The following is a 17,307-nucleotide window of genomic DNA, read 5'->3' on the forward strand; positions in this document are numbered from 1 at the left end:
CCACCCACAAGGACTGCTGGGATACTTGGGAGAACTTTGATGCTAATGCACATACCATGACATCCCATATTCAGCCTTGTGCTTATGGGCAGATTACGGACTTATTAAACCACAGTCGTTATTTTTGTTCTCTGGACGGACAGCGAGGATTTTTATTTAAATTTTTTTTTCATGAAGCTCGGAGAGAGAGAGAACGGACCAATGCTGAAGAAATATAACTTAGTGTGATTAGAAACGATATTTTACACCACAGCACCGCTGAATCCTCAAATCCGATCGGTTCAGACTGCAGCTTGATCCGTTATGGTTTCTATAGCAACGGCGCATTCACATGGACTTGTGTGTTGCGTGATGGGGGTTCGACATACAGTAATCTACGCCTGATAACAAACCGTGTTCTTATTATCAAAGTCTCCGTGAAATCGAAACGGACGCTTTTAGTATGAACGTGTCAGCCTTAATGTTATCGGTAAGCTAGTGTTGCTCCGAAACAAGGAGAAGATCCGCGTTTAGAAGATATACGCATTCAGAATTGGCAGTCTCTCGCTACCAACGATACGGATCAACCGTTTTGATGACATCATTGTGCACTTCGGCGTCTCATCAGATTTCCTGCCCAATCAAATGCTCTGTAGAATCTGAAGTGTCCCGCCTCCAACATCAGCTCAGGCTCGCATGTTGTTTCCCACGACATCAAATGTAACTATGAATAAGTAAACAAAATTTTAAAAAAAGTATTGTGCTGAGCTTTAGTCAATGGAACATTGTCATTGTAGGAAAACATGTAGTGTAAGAAGAATAAAACACTTCAGGACCTGTTGTTACAGGAACGCGACATGAATTGTTTTCCTGTAACAGCACTTCCTGTTGTGCTTTATGACTTATTTCTTTGATTACTTCTGTCAATATCATCAATATATACTCCATTTTGGACACAGAGCTTAAGGGTAAAGTATTTACGCTCGAGTACGTACACAGATCTTGAAGCCGCTCGGAAAGTGTGTAGTGCTTGCTAACTTCGCCCTGTCTAAGAGGCTCAGCCTTTGATATTTATCAGCTCGGACTCGCTGGCTCCTAGTCTAACCCTTAACTGACCTCGATCAGGCTAACGACAGGTTGAAGCTACCCCCAGCCCCCCCCCACTTCCCTTGTCAATGCTAGGCTAATGGGATACCGTAGCCAGACGTAACCGGCCAACAGGTCAAAATAACCACCTTAGTGTCTGAAAGATAGACGGTAATCGTTGGCCCTCAGACAAGTGGGTCCGCTCGGTCGAAATTTATAGCCGTGTAACGTTGGGGCCGAATGTATAGCCGTCTAAGCTAAGTGGGTTTCACAAGTGCCCGAAAAATGACAGCGCTTAGTGCTAGCTGAGCAGCTAGCGAAGGAACTCTGGAGAACCTGAAAACATGAATGAAACCTGAGAATACCACTAAGACCTTCTCGGTACTGCTGACGTCTGATAGATGTACAGCTAGACGAAATGTTAAGCCGTTAGCGCAGTTATGTTTTTCTGGAACTGCATGAGCATGATCATGGAATAACAGTGTCTTATGAAATCAAGCCCTTTGGACTGAACTCTGAAAGCTAGGTTTATTAAAAGGGGAATGGGATTAATTATATATTACACTAAACGTGGGCCAAAAAACTGGAGTAAGCCAATATTACCAGGGAATTTCTGAGATACACAGGGCTTCCTCCACGCCTGAGGTCTTCTGTGGCAATTTTAATGGCTTCAAATGGCTTGTTGTTATTGGAGCCTTTGGGCTTGACATAAGTACGCTTTATTCTGTCTTGGCTTATTGAGATTGTAGAGGTAAGTGCTGTACAAATTCCAGTAAAGACCTGAAGCCAGCGAACGAGCCAAAAAAAATCTCCTCGATGTTATTTTAGCATTCTACTCTGCGCTCATTAATGCCCTTTGTGTCTGTTTCCAAGCGTTAAGTCATGATTCCATCAGTACCGGGAAACTTCTTCAAGCATCCGAAATATTATAAACAATAAAGCGTACTTGGGGAGAGAGCGGCGCTGGGCGACCCTGATAAGTAGCAGATAAGCTAAACCTACAATGTAGAACAAATTTGCCACATGTTTTTGTTGGACTGTTCTCATGTAATGGTTTCCTGCAGCGGTATCCGAAAAGAGAGAATCGTTTATTCGCGGTTTGAATCTTTTAACCGAATCGGAGCGCTTTTTAAGGACAGGAAATCCATCTCCGCGAACCGGGTGGCGGTTAGCGTGAAAAATGGAGCGCCGGTGCTAGGTTAACAATCTACTGACAGGTCTGAGGCACTGCTACAAAACGGCGTGGTTTCAATTTCCGTTCGAATGTGCGCCAATGCATGGACAAGTAAGAATTCAGTATAATAAATGATTAAGATTGTTCCAATTAAAATATGAAGGGGAAAAAGAAAAAAAAAACAAACATCCAGGGCATGAGTTATCTATGGCAAGTGACTACATGGGTTTTTGCTGAGAGGTTATTCAGGATCCCGTCACTGTTTATGCTTCAATACACGTCATATCTGTTATATCTGTTTTTATTAAGGAACGCACGCAAAGGCGGGCGCAGATAGCATCTCAACCCGATGCCAGCGCTAACCAGCGAGACATTCTCTGTGCCATGCTCGAGTCCCAATGAAAGCGTTCAGGAATCCCAAAGCGAAACGCTACAGAAAAGCACCGATTCACACAAAAAAACTAAACAAAACACCCATAACACCACCATCTCTGCTCGAGAGAATCCATCACAGCAAGCTTGACTGACTGACTCGAATGTTTATCAGAAATCTAGACAGGTCAATAACCGGGCGCCTTTCGAGTCTGATCATCGGTCCAGTTTACAATACACTTCACAGGACCCGAGATGGAAAAGATACCCGAGTGTTTTTTTTTTTTTTTTCCGATTCGCAAAGCATGGCCGTCTGGAAAAGGCTAGGTATGATGCCAAAATGTGATACAAGGAGATGAAGAAGAAGAAAGAGGCCTTGGATTGAAAGCGTTTGGTTGCCAATCCCATGATCCAATCCATATCTGTGTACCGTGTTGATATTTCTGTAAAGCTGCTTTGAGACGATGCCTATTGTAAAAAGCGCTATACAAATAAAATGGAATTGAATTGGATTGAATTGAACGAGCATCATTTCAAACAGGAGTCCAGCAAAAGAGTTCTGAATGCAACTATAAATGGATAAAAGGTACAACTGCTCAACTGCTATGGTGGAAAAGGAATAAAACAGGTCTTGACGCACTGTTATTGGAAAATACCTCGACTTTGAGACGGTAAGAGTAACGCCACTTCATCACACCACCCTGCCGTTGATTATTTTCTCATAACAGCACACCCCGCATTGTGTCCCATCACTGAGCACTACAGAAGTGCACCGACTCCTTCCAATCCTGACCGGTCGACGACACGCCACGTTTTTGCCGTCTGATCACCGGCCTCCTTTACGCTTTACGGCGGACGTGTCCGATCTTATCCGGAAAGACTCGGCGCGGGTGCGGGTTTTCATTCCGACCGAGCAGAAGCCAAACCCGAGTTTACTGAAATCCAAGCTCAACTGATTCAAAATCAAGTGTGGCTTCTGTTTGACTGGAATGAAAACCCGCACCCACACCGGATCCACCCTTTGCGGATACGACAGGTCTCCCCGGCTTTACAGGAACGTAGATGGAAGAGTCCTGTTAAAGACGGCGCGTTCTGTGAAGCGTCGGAGTTTCTGTTTCACGTTCACCGGCCCGAGTGGAAAAGGCTAGCTCAGACCATTCCTGCGATTCCAAAAACCCGATACGAGGAGATGAGAGCGCGCACCAAGCACTCTGCGAGGACGACACAGACTTTACATGGGCATGATTTCAAACGAGAGTCCACCTAAAAGAGTCCACTCCGTCTTCTTTAAGTACAGCTTTCAAACAGCAGCCAGTACCAGAGTCAGTGATTAATTAGTGTAGCGCTGTTCCAGCGAGAGCCAGATATCAAATATCATTTACGTTATTTCCTTTACTAGACAGAACACAGAGTGCGCTTTGCTCCAGTGCAGACCGGGATTAAATTGTGCGTGCCAGGTTGGCCAGCTTGCTTTAGGTTCGGTTAGGTAGAAGTAATGCAATTTCCTTCTCAGGCTCCTTTTCGTACAGAATAAAGGAAAAGGATAATGAAAAACAATCATTTCAATCATCAGAGTTGCCATTCTCCACAGCACTGCGTTTTACCTCGTTTGTCCTAAAACATGTGATTTTTCACTGATTTACACCTCTCTAACGGCTGGTTTTGTGTCGAATTTCTATTTCTTATATTATTGTAAAGTACTGAACGGGTTAACATTATTTATGAGCTCAGTTTTGTCACAAAATAGGCTCCATGTTTGAACCAATCACGTCCAGATTATTAGAGGATTTCCACAATATGCTAACCAGAAGCTTTACTCGTGAGAACGTGAGCATGCTAAGCCACCTAGCTACCTAACGTTCTAGATGCTAACGAGGTTGTTATGGTATATTTTTTGTTTTGTTATGGTATATTTTTTGTTTTGTTATGGTATATTTTTTGTTTTGTTATGGTATATTTTTGGTGATGCAAATGGAGACTATGATGTCAACCCGTGATACTGTAAATGCAGGCTAATTTACTAGCAGTCATCTGTTTGGGGTATCAGGAATGCATGGTCTTTTTTGTTTGTTTTAATTTGTTTATTTATAGATCTTGTGTTTTAAAGAAGGGTAAAGGTGTTGAGGTGTCCTTATTTCCTGTAGTTTTCTGAGATAAAATACCACAGCTCTGAATTTCACTGCACTGTAACATATATGAGACAAGGTATCTATCTATCTATCTATCTATCTATCTATCTATCTATCTATCTATCCATCCATCCATCCATCTATCTATCTATCCATCCATCTACCTATTTATCGAACTATCTATCTATCCATCCATCTATCCATCTATCTACCTATTTATCTAACTATCTATCCATCCATCCATCTATCTATCCAGACATCCATCCTTCCATCCATCTAACTATCCATCCATGTATCCCTCCATCCATCCATAGATCTATCTATCTATCTATCTATCTATCCATCCATTCATCCTTCCATCCATCTATCTAACTAACTATCCATCCATCTATCCCTCCATCCATCCATAGATCCATCTATCTATCTTTCTATCTATCTATCTATCTATCTATCTATCTATCTATCTATCTATCTATCTATCCATCCATCCATAGATCCATCCATCCATCTATCTATCCATCCATCCGTAGATCCATCCATCCATCTATCTATCCATCTATCCATCTATCTATCCATAGATCCATCCATCTATCTATCTATCTATCTATCTATCTATCTATCTATCTATCTGTCTATCCATCCATCTATCTATTTATCTATTTACTTGTAACTCATGATCTAGATTGCACCATAGATCAGTGTTGTCATGGTTTGGCTCTACATTTTCTTGCGTGTGTGTGTGTGTGTGTGTGTGTGTGTGTGTGTGTGTGTGTGTGTGTGTGTGTGTGTGCGTGTGTGTGTGTGTGCGTGTGTGTGTGTGTGCGTGTGTGTGTGTGTGTATAATAGTAGCCAAAAGTCCAGACACCAGATTGTGCAAGCTTTCCCTAAATAAACCAATGGCCCATGAGTTTGTGGTGGCCCAGACTGCCTTTTGAATCGGTGAGGTGGTACACATCTCCAACACGCACACCACACACACTCTCTCTGCCAACCCAAGCATAATGAACTGGCCTGAATCTTACGGAAAGAGAAAGGAGGAGATGAGAACAGGAACAAGCTCAACGTAAACGTTCCAGCAAAAATAAACAGGAGCCGATCGATCTACGTGAGCGTGTCATCTCACGTGTCTGTTCCCGAGCCAGGGCGTCGTTTTGAGCGGCTGTAATCTCGGCGTAAGATCTGTTGAGTCAGCGTGATGGTGGCAGTGGCGGTAAGAACGCTAATGCTGATGGACAGAAATTCCATACACACTCAGGAAGCTGCCTTTGGTTTCTCATTGTATGTGTGTGTGTGTGTGTGTGTGTTTGATAGCAAGGGTTGAACTAAGTGCACAGTGTTTATGCTTCTTCAGCTTTGCAATGCATCATGGGGCATATGTCGGAGGGCTCTGTGTACAACCAGAACATACAACACACACCGTTTGGTCATGTATACAAATGTACTATAAAGCGGTTTATTATTCAGTCGGATGCAATCTGTTGATTGTCTACTTGACTTCCTAACTGGTCGGAAAAAAATACAACCCTCTGCATGTCAGGCATCCAATAAACAACATACACCAAATGATAGCAGAGATTCTCCTAGCGCCAGAAAGCTTTAATACGCTCCGGCATTTGCCAGAGCATGCTTTACTCATTAAGAACTGTACTGTACTCGGGCCAGATTTCTCTTCTGTGCTCTTTACAAGACCATTTCCTCCTCTCGGCTTTCGCAGAATACATGTATTAAACTACATAATGCATTTTATCTTATAATACAGCCTGAAAATAGCTTGTTTCAGTCAGTAGCTAGGTTAAAATGCAGCTTTAGAATCTGTTAATGTCTGACCGATAGCCGAATAGGAATATATATATATATATATATCTCACTTCATGTAAACCAATTGAGACCAATCTGAATACGAGGTCTGTCTGAGAAATAGAACTTTTAAGGCCACGCCGTTGAATTCTGAATTCTGATTGGTCAGAAGGTGTTGATTCATTTTCTATAACAGCAGCTCTGAGAGTAGCTCACGCTCCGAACTCCGAAAAAAGCGAGGCTGGTGAGTTAACGACCGTTTATAGAGGCTATAACGTAAGCGGACTCGTTCCAAGGTCGCTCCACGACATTAAACATAACTCTAAACTGCACTGTTCTTCAGTTAAGCCACAATCATTTCATCGTTGTCAAATTGCCGAGGCACAAGAGGAATAAAACGCGCCGTTATTGGAAAATAAGGACGCTAACACGTGACACCACCCCGACGCACTGTTCCGGAGCGTTTTATTCGTCACGTAAAAGTCGTGCAATCCTTCGAATCAGATTACATCCGATGGCTACGTTTACATGCACATCGAATTCCGTTTAAGGTCTATAATCCGGGTTGCAGCCGCATTCCGAATACGTTTATATGCGTACAGGCATCAGAATATTCCTGTATACATGGCTGATGTAAGTATGAATGAGTTGCCATTCCTAAATGCCTAGCCTACAGCATAGCATCCGTTAGCACCCATAATTCCTTGCGGACTGGCCATGCGCATATATGTCCTCTGGGTGGATTTTCTGAATAAGATGTATACATGTAACAAATATCCGATTAAAACAGGCATATTCCAGGGGGTGGGAATGAGAATGAATATCGTCTTAATCTGAATTCAGAGTCAGTAGTAATTATTGCTCAGTTCCGATTTATATCAGAATATCGACGCGCATGTAAACGTAGTCAGTGTACATTGTGCACACGTACTTTTTGCATTACGTTGCATTCGGGAGCGTAAAACGCTTCCTGTAAGCAAACAAAGTTCCTGTTACACATTTTAAGATTTTAAACTAATCCTTTCAGTCGTACGAATCGTTATAAACTTGTTGTAATAATAATAATAATAATAATGTGAGACCGGTTTGGGACATAGTGCGAATAAACACTTGGCTAACGTGGTGAATTAAAGATATCTACTTGTTACACTCATGATTGACAGGACTCTCGGTCATCTTGTTGTTACGGTAACGACGACGCTAGATACTGCCACACATACGCGTACACATTTGATCCGGATGATATTTTTTTCTTTGTTTTTTTATTATTTTTTGTCGTTCTTATTTTCTTACTTCGTGATCCCTAGAAGTCCGGCTTTGTAAACGCAACACACTGTGATCCTCACAAAGACTTTGAGGCACCTCTGAACTTTGACCCCCACTGCTCCTGCACTTTATTAAGAGAATCCAATAAGGGCAGCATAATCCTACAGTCTTAAAGGCTCTCCAAAACAAAGAAGGGAGAGAGGGGGTAAAAAAAAGTGCCTTCGAGCGCCTGAAAACAGGCCATAAACGGCTCGAGGAGCAGCGTTATCGCACTGTCTTTACCTCGTAGCCACCCCGCCTCCAGACTCGAGACTTAAAAGGGCCTGTACAATCCTTCTGCTTTGCGTCAGCCGCTAATAACTAGATATGCAATTCTTTCCTCTCTATCATAAAGCGCCGACTATTTGGGAGCGACTGTTTGGAAGTTGGCTCAGGGCAAAGAGAATAAAATCCGAATTCCAGGTGCGTGTAACCACAGCCCTGGGTGGTGCAGAGGTCAAAGTGTGGAGGTGAACTGGATTCAGCTTGTGCCTTTTATCAAAGGGGGATGTCGAGGCTTGCTAGCGTGGCATAGTTTCACTGTTAGCATGCACACATGGTGTTGCGAAGATGCATAAAATGCAATTCAGCCCACGAGATAATGGCTAGTTCCTCGTGCCGGTGTGCATGTGTCTTTTCATTTCCGAATTCTTTCAGTAACAGCCAAGCTGACTCTGGTGCCAAGTCTGCAAGTAGGATTAGCCAATACCGCTAACATGAAACCAGTAAAATGCCAGGAAATTAATCTGTACGTCGTTACCAGCCAGTGTAACTGATTCGGGACCAGTAAAACTCGGTGATCTTGTTGGCACCTGCTTGGCACCCCGTCGGCGCCATGTTGCCACCTCGGTGCTGTCGGCGGTGGAAGTGTTTCCAGGCTATAGCTCTTCGTATGCGGCACTCGTAAACGGTTTCACAGCCATTCGCACGGTGATAAATCACCCCACTGCAAAACACCAACCCTCATAAAGAGCGGTGAGACTGGAACGCCAGTTTAGCGCCACGCCGGTCCCCTTCACATTAATGGCCATTCTGGGTGATGGGAGAGCCTGCAGCATGTTTTGTTCTACTCTAAACCTGAAGCCATTTTGTATATGTGGATATGTGGATGTGAAAGTCGTTCTGGCATCCGTACCAGATTTATGTAACAAGCTTGCAAAAAGAAAAAAATAATTTAAAAAAAAAAAAAAAAGAATACATTTCTCAGACGTCACTTTAGAAACCGCTAACCGATAATCGACGACGTGCTTCTTATCGCCGAGCTGCGGAGGTGCTCGGAGGTCTGATAAAACGTCCGTCAGATCCTGGGATAAATCAACAAGGCCTCGGTTCACCGCTGTAAACGTCAAACTCTCTTTACGCTACACAACACATTTCAGCTTGCCAGATGTAACCCCGGCTCTCGCTTAGCACGTCGTCTGAGGAGGGACTCTAAAGCGAATTTAATTGTGTGTGAAAAGAATACAAGATCCAAACGTAAACACTGAAGCTTACAGCCGCGGTCGCAATTACATGCCCACAAATATTTGAATTTGTGGTTTTTCTACTAAGGACTTTGTGATGGGTCGAACAGCTGCTCGGCTATTCTCTCGCCCAGAACGGTTCCCTAAAGCAGGAATTCGATAACCTGTAAACAGATCTTGCTAGTGTGAGAAAATGAAATGAATGACAAAAGGCACCGTGTGACTCGAATGAGGTACCTGTATTGAGTTACTCTGATCTGCGGCAGCGCTTTAAACATTACCACATGTCTCCCGCAGCTTAGTATTTCTTAGCCGTCAAATTGCATGCAAATTCAAATAGCTCAAATGGCTCAGCTTTATGATGGGATTTATGAATGAAAGCCTTGTTAGGCCTGAATCCGTTTAAACCTGCTGCACAATCTGTAGACATGCCACCGATTTTAGATTCGCACAATCAACCAAGACTTTTGAGAAAAAAAAAAAAAAAAACCCGGTGTTGTTAAAAAAAAAAATGGGGATTTACGATCGGGGTGTGATTTTCCTCTCACTCATATTACGTTTACAAATATAAAGTCAAATTAAAAGGCGTTTCAAACAACCTCTGTGCATCTACAGGACATAGTGCGTGACTGTGCCCACTGTAACTACACTTTAAATTGAAATATAATCATTCAAATACTTCAAAAATTCTTACTTCTATTTACATTCATGTATTAATCCATTGAACATCTCGTGTTTATTCCCCAAGCCGTCCATTATACATTAAGAAATAGTTTTTTTTTTTTTGTATAATTCAACCCTGCTTCCTTAACATTACTGGTATTTGGTAGATGCCTGTAATGTATCCAGACCAACTTACATTTATCTCATTAATACAACTGAGGGTTAAGGGCCTTGCGCAAGGGCCCAATAGTGGTAGCTTGAACTCCTGACCTTCTGATCAGTAACCCAGAGCCTTTAACCACTGACCCAGCACTCCCCCAGACCTGCACACATTCACTGCTTCAAAACATCTGAATTTCCTGAAGAAGAAGAATTTTTTTTTTTTCTCCCCATGCTCTCATTATTTGTATTAACGAAACTGCTCCGGCAGAATTCGTCCAAGTTTATTTTAGTTGACCAAGATTATCATAATGAGGTACTCGTCCCACCGATTCATGATGATCTTTGTGCTGCGACGCTTCTGGAAAACTTCAACACAAGAGGCTTTAAGAAGAAAAGAACAAACAAACTTGACTGGCAGAAGAGTCGTGCGAAGGTCAAAATTCCAGCAGAACGACCAGATTCACAAATCAGAGAAAACGTCATAATATTTGCATTAACTTTAACTATCTAGATAGCAGAATCAGGTAGAATCTCAAGTGCTTAAGGAATTCACACTGGCTCATTTTGGGTTTGTTTGTTTTTTTCCCCATCTAGTTGTAGTTCCGTTCAGAAACTACATAAGATATTTACATGTTTCCCAGAAGACTAAATAATAACACTTTACACTTTTACAGCCCGCCCCCCCGTGTGAGAAGATGGATATTCAATATTCAATTACAATATTGTATATATTCAATATATAATATTCAATTCGATTCTATTCGGTTTTATTCGTATAGCGCGTTTAACAACGGACGTTGTCTCAAAGCAGCTTCACAGAAATATATAAACACGGGATAGAGATTTTAAGTGTGTGAATTTATCCCAATTGAGCGAGACGGTGGTGACGACAAACTCCCTGAGATGATCTGAGGAAGAAACCTCGAGAGGAACCAGACTCAGAAGGGAACCCGTCCTCATCTGGGTAACGACGGATAGTGTGCGAGTAAAAGAAAGTTCGTAATGGTTTTTACATGAAGGCTTTGTTGAACTAGTCCACGGTTCACTAAAGGAGTCCTGAGTACAAGATTGTATGTTGAAGATGCTGGAACAGTAAAGAACGTGCCGGACCTGGAGGATTTTTCTGAAGAACAGTGGGCGGTTTAATGGCACGGGACAAACAAGGGACTCGTGAAGAACTCTCACAAAATATAAAAACAGTCGTGGATCATCCAGGTAACGACACACGGGATTAAGAATCAAGCGTGTAAACTTTTGAACTGGTTCATCGGTGTAAATTCAGTTATTATTGTGCCCCGTCATGGCCACTTCGTTCAGCTGAATAGCTAGAGGTCATGGCTTGATCCCAATCCAAGTACACACCAAGGTCTTTCTACACCATTAGCTTCCATCTCTCTGATTAATTCGGGGTCGTGACCTGTACCCTGTACCTCAGTCCGCGTTAGGCCTCATGCTGTATAACTGCAACATCACTCTATACTAATTTCACTGCCATTCCACAGATTCCTCCACTAGAGAATGGTGAGACAGGAGCAGAAGGAAAAAAGTGAACGAAAGAGAAAATGACCACACTGGTTTTGGTTTTCCGCTGACTATCTTCAGCACGAATCGTGAGAGAAATTCCTCTGTGCACGAATAGCTCCGAGTAGCAAACAAACACCATATTTCATGGAACCACAATTCGGGATATTTATAGTGCGGTAAACATTCGTTTGGTGTAAACAGGATTTGCTTACTGTCAAAATAAAGCTTTGAGAGATTGGGCGGTAGCATAGTGCGTGTCAGAACCTGACGATGTGTGCGAGAAGACTTTGAATACATGTCTGGAAGGACATTGCTGATGTTCAGGCAAATGAAAGGTCACATAAAGGTCAAGCCAATTGGACATGTTATTTTATCAGTGGATGGGTTCTGAATGTTTAAATGAGCAGTGAAGTTCTGAAATCTTTGGGTGTGTTGTGAAGTTCTGAGTCGAATAGATGAACTGCAAAGTTCTGAGTACATTCATTCATTAGTTGGGAAGTTCTTGGGCAAACTGTGCAGTTCTGAATTCGTTGGACGAGTTATTAAGTTCTGAGTTCATTGGATGCGTTGCAAAGTTCTGAATTAATTTGACGAGTTATTAAGTTCTGAGTTCATTGGATGCGTTGCAAAGTTCTGAATTAATTTGGCGAGTTATTAAGTTCTGAGTTCATTGGATGCGTTGCAAAGTTCTGAATTAATTTGGCGAGTTATTAAGTTCTGAGTTCATTGGATGCGTTTCAAAGTTCTGAATTAATTTGACGAGTTATTAAGTTCTGAGTTCATTGGATGTGTTGCAAAGTTCTGAATTAATTTGGCGAGTTATTAAGTTCTGAGTTCATTGGATGTGTTGCAAAGTTCTGAATTAATTTGGCGAGTTATTAAGTTCTGAGTTCATTGGATGTGTTGCAAAGTTCTGAATTTGATGAGTTATTAAGTTCTGAGTTCATTGGATGTGTTGCAAAGTTCTGAATTAATTTGACGAGTTATTAAGTTCTGAGTTCATTGGATGTGTTGCAAAGTTCTGAATTAATTTGGCGAGTTATTAAGTTCTGAGTTCATTGGATGTGTTGCAAAGTTCTGAATTAATTTGACGAGTTATTAAGTTCTGAGTTCATTGGATGTGTTGCAAAGTTCTGAATTTGATGAGTTATTAAGTTCTGAGTTCATTGGATGTGTTGCAAAGTTCTGAATTTGATGAGTTATTAAGTTCTGAGTTCATTGGATGCGTTTCAAAGTTCTGAATTAATTTGGCGAGTTATTAAGTTCTGAGTTCATTGGATGTGTTGCAAAGTTCTGAATTAATTTGGCGAGTTATTAAGTTCTGAGTTCATTGGATGTGTTGCAAAGTTCTGAATTAATTTGGCGAGTTATTAAGTTCTGAGTTCATTGGATGTGTTGCAAAGTTCTGAATTAATTTGACGAGTTATTAAGTTCTGAGTTCATTGGATGTGTTGCAAAGTTCTGAATTTGATGAGTTATTAAGTTCTGAGTTCATTGGATGTGTTGCAAAGTTCTGAATTCATCCGAGTATTTGCACAATTCTGTATTAATGGGATGAATTGTGAAGTTCTGAGTTCACTGGATGAGTTCCAAAGTTCTGGGTTCTTTGGGTGTGCTGTGAAGTTCCGAGTTCACTGAGAAACTGAGTTGAGAAGTTCTGAGTTTAATGGATGAGTTCCAAAGTTCTGAGATCATGCAATCAGTTGGACGCGTCACACATTTCCGAGTGCGTTTGATTATTCGCAAAATTCTGTATTAACCGTTTTGAGTTCATTCGACGAGTTGCGAAGTCCTACGTTCATCGGGTGTGTCGCAAAGCTCCGAGCTCCTTTCATTAGTTGCGAACTTCTGAGCTCATTGGGCGAGTCGCAAAATTCTGACTGCTAATTTGTCCAGTTGGTTTGACTTATCGTACGAGACCATTCCGCATCGACATTAGACCATAGAGAGAAGGTCGGACTGCGGGGCTTCGGGTGATTGGGGTTGAGATCATTTTCCCTCACCTCTCTGCACTCAGAACCTTGTAAAGCAATCCCCACAGGACCGGGCCATGAAACAGAGTCCTTGTTAGGGATTGCCCTATTAGCCCTCTCTCTGCTTTCACTCACACACTTCCTTTAGCTCAGCAGACTGTTCACACACACACAAATAGGCACTTGTACCCAGTGAGCCACTATATAAAAATGGCATAGAATCAGTTTTGAAAGGCAGTAAATCTGGGTTAATAATACTACACAATTGTCTTAAATGTAATGATAATGTGATGTACGAGTTCACGTTTCTAGCTAGCTAAGAGGTTCTAGTGGTAGCTGGAATTTTGGTGTCCAACAATCGCTAGTTTGATAGTGGATCCCCGGTTATTTGAACCCGTCTCTTACATTTTTCCCTTTCATTCAGCTACTTGTTCCGTCTCTGTCCGTCCCATACTTTCTCCTTTTTTCTACGGACAAACTGGTGCGACTGGACTGAAGTAGTCACTCGTTGGCTATTAACTAGCAATGTGTTTGCTTATCTGCCTGTTTACTAATCACATTATCTCAGCAATCAGAGCATATGTGACTAAAAGGGCCAGTCTGATTGCTTGAGAAGTCATCTACAGGTCAGATAATCCTTTCTTCAAACACCACCAAACGTTTTGGGGTCTGTTTTCATGACATTTCATCCTACACCTTGTGTGATCTCAGTGCCTCCGAATTTGGTTAATGTACTGAAAACCAGCTTAGCACGTGTTTCACGACAAACCCAGACGATTCCTCATTAAAATAACGTAGTTAGTTAACGTTAGCACATTTTGGGTCATGGGGCAATTCCTGGTTCTAATGTGAACACATCTCTAGATCTCCAGCTGAATATCCGATCGTGTTCGGACATGCCGGTCTTCTTATCAGTTCCCCCATCAGGTGTCAACAGACCAAGTAATGTAACAAAGAGCTCTAATTGTTTCAGTAAAGAGGTGCTAACTACATGCTCCGCCTGACGAGATTCATTTCGACGAGCCCAATGTTTGTCAGCCTTGGCTTATGTACACAGCTTTAGAGGGTGATATTCGAGACCCCTCGGTCAGATTTCTTTCCAGGTCTTTCTAATCAGCGATCTAACCCAACGATGGGTGCTTCGTTATGATGGAAATCGAACCGCTAACATCGTCAGCCATGCGTTCCACATTGTCGTACACCTGGAACGTGTAAAGACGACCCTGTCTTGTGGGTTTCCCCCCCCCCTTATCTTATCGCATTTTTCTGCAGAGGTAAACAGATGCTTCCTGGGCTGAAGCCTAGACTGGATGGGTGGTTGAATTTGAAAAGAGGGAAAGTCCATGGGGAAAAAAAAAACCCAACAGATTTTTGCTTTGTTTTCATTTTCCTTTGTACTTCACCAGGTTCAACCTGGCCAATGAATTCCCATCTTTGGAAGCAGCTGCTTCAAAATTTACCATTGATTTGAGGCGTGTTTCTCCGAAGGTCAGCATTTAGGTGGCAGATATCCACCTAAATCTGACCAAGGTTGGTTTTTATAGACTAGCTTAAGCTACGCTAGTTATTTCAGACCAATCAACCCAATTGAAGCACAAACTCAGAAGCAAAACTGGACTAAAAACAGTCCTATCCTCAGAAGCAGCATGAAGCTACATATTTAGCATTTAGCTGGTTCACCCTCATCTGCTAACAACAGTTCAAGGCCCTAGTTTGAAAGCTCAAGGTGGGTCTGGAAACTGTGACTGGTTTAAGCTGTGCTAGTTATTTCAACCAAGTCAGTCAAAATGTAAGCACTTAAATGACCCAAATATCCAAATCTGCAAGAACAGCCCAAGATGCTAGTTTGGAAGACCAGGTTATGAAATCTAACCAAAGCTTAAAATCTTGCTTTAGAGCAATAGGTAAGGTTGCCATTTACTGTTGATTAAAGGCATTAGATGCCTTCTCGTTAAAAGGTTAGCATTTGGGTGGCAAGGTGCTGGACCAGGATCTTTTTGTAGAAAGTGGTTGTCCAAGGCTGTGCTACTCCCTTCAACCAATTCCGTACTCAAAGCACACTCCTTATTTTACTTCTTGTTTTTCTCCCAACGACTATGAAGTGCTCACTCTTTTGTGCCTGCACTTTACAGCATTCACACACTATCATTAGCAGTAAAAAAAATAAAATGAAGTCATATTTTGGTAGAGTTGGCGTTTAACACCTAAGGGAAATGCACTGATGAACTTTAGAAGCACCGTGGCCTTTTACGCTTGGCAACGTTGCGAGGAAGCGTAGCGTTTCTCAAAGGTTCTTTAAACACTTATGGGTTCATACCTTCCTATAGGGCCAGTACTTCATCGGAAAACACTATATGATTCTATGGTTAACGATTCCCCAGTGTAACAACCCAAAGAAACCTTTCTGGGTTCTAAATTTAACCCTTCCAAGAGCGTAAGATGGAAAAGCGATGGCATCCTCAAGAGTCGAGTCTCCTTCACTCCACTTCAGGCCTCTACACACTGCCCTCATGAACTCTCCAAAGTTCACACACTTCCTGGCCTTTATAAACTCCCCTGCTTCCAGTTTGGCGTTAAATGAAGCCAATGATATGGCAATAAACAGATTGCCGGAGTCTATAAGTCGGCTGTGTTAAACTCGGCCCTCAGGACCTGGTCGTAGAGAGCGACTTTGCCGTTTATTAGTCCCTCAATAGCTGTCTGTAGCGGTTCAATAGCAGATCACAGTCATTTTGACTTAAACGCCGGTACACTAAGCCCTCTCCTCCCTGCATGAGTGCAGCACTTACAATGAAAAGAATTTAAGTCATTTGCTCTAAGTAGCCATAATCAGATTTGGGGCTCGTTTCATGTAATGCTCGCTCTGGGCCGCTGATGATCTACAGCTGACCTCACACTGAACCGGGGATGAGAGCTGTAGAGTTTGGAAACATATTATGGAGGAGGATGGATCGTGCTGTTCATGTTGTTCCAGAACAAAAAACCAGGATGCGTACGGCCTTCATCCCGAACACAATTTCACCATCACAGTTGGACGAACTTCCCAAAAGATACGCAATGTTAAAGTGAAGGACGACGAGACTGGATGTTCCTCTGGATATATATTACGGCCTAAAACGGAGGCCGTCCAATGAAATGGCACCATTTCAAATGCCAAGACATCCCTAAAAAACCAACCTGCACTGGAAAGCAGAGAAGAACAGTGGATTTTGAAAAAGCTGAAATGATCAATCGGTGTACAGACCTGCTCCGAAAGCGAAGAAAAAGCTCTTGTCGGGATGCTCCTCTAGCAGTGCTTTGACCCTCTTGCCCATCCTCTCATTGCGCTTGTAGATGAGCTCCTGACGGAAGTAGCTATCGATCTCCTGAGCCGTGATCTGTTCACTAGGAGGCAGAGTGACGTTGTTGAAGTTGGGCACCTGAAAGGATAAAAACACATTTCGGACTGTGGTTTCAGGTTGTATTCTTTCGGTAGATGTTCATGTGCTGATGGTTTGTAGTGGATGCTACTTGTGTGTGTGTGTGTGTACCTGTGAAGTGTCATGGTTGAATATGATAGAGTTGAGATCTCCACAGTTGTAGTGCTTAATGAGATCCTCGGTGGTGTAGGGGACCTGCAGACTCCCGGCCCGGAGACTCTCCTGCTGAAGCAGCGTCTGATTGAGGGCAAAAATCACCTA

General features: G+C 42.4%; 1 protein-coding gene across 3 annotated transcripts in view; it reads right to left on the reverse strand.

Annotated features, from left to right (window-relative positions):
• trabd2a (TraB domain containing 2A) overlaps window positions 1-17,307 on the reverse strand; it is a 65,401-nt gene that overhangs the window by 17,584 nt on the left and 30,510 nt on the right. For all 3 annotated transcript variants that reach the window (XM_017460598.3, XM_053677150.1, XM_047151865.2), the window contains exons 4-5: window positions 17,158-17,304; window positions 16,872-17,046 (exon numbers count right to left, since the gene is read on the reverse strand). In XM_017460598.3, coding sequence (XP_017316087.1) covers window positions 16,872-17,046; window positions 17,158-17,304 — 322 coding nt within the window. The remainder of the gene's footprint in view (window positions 1-16,871; window positions 17,047-17,157; window positions 17,305-17,307) is intronic.

The sequence above is a fragment of the Ictalurus punctatus genome, chromosome 28, assembly GCF_001660625.3.
Source record: "Ictalurus punctatus breed USDA103 chromosome 28, Coco_2.0, whole genome shotgun sequence".
In the NCBI taxonomy this organism is placed as follows: Eukaryota; Metazoa; Chordata; class Actinopteri; order Siluriformes; family Ictaluridae; genus Ictalurus; species Ictalurus punctatus.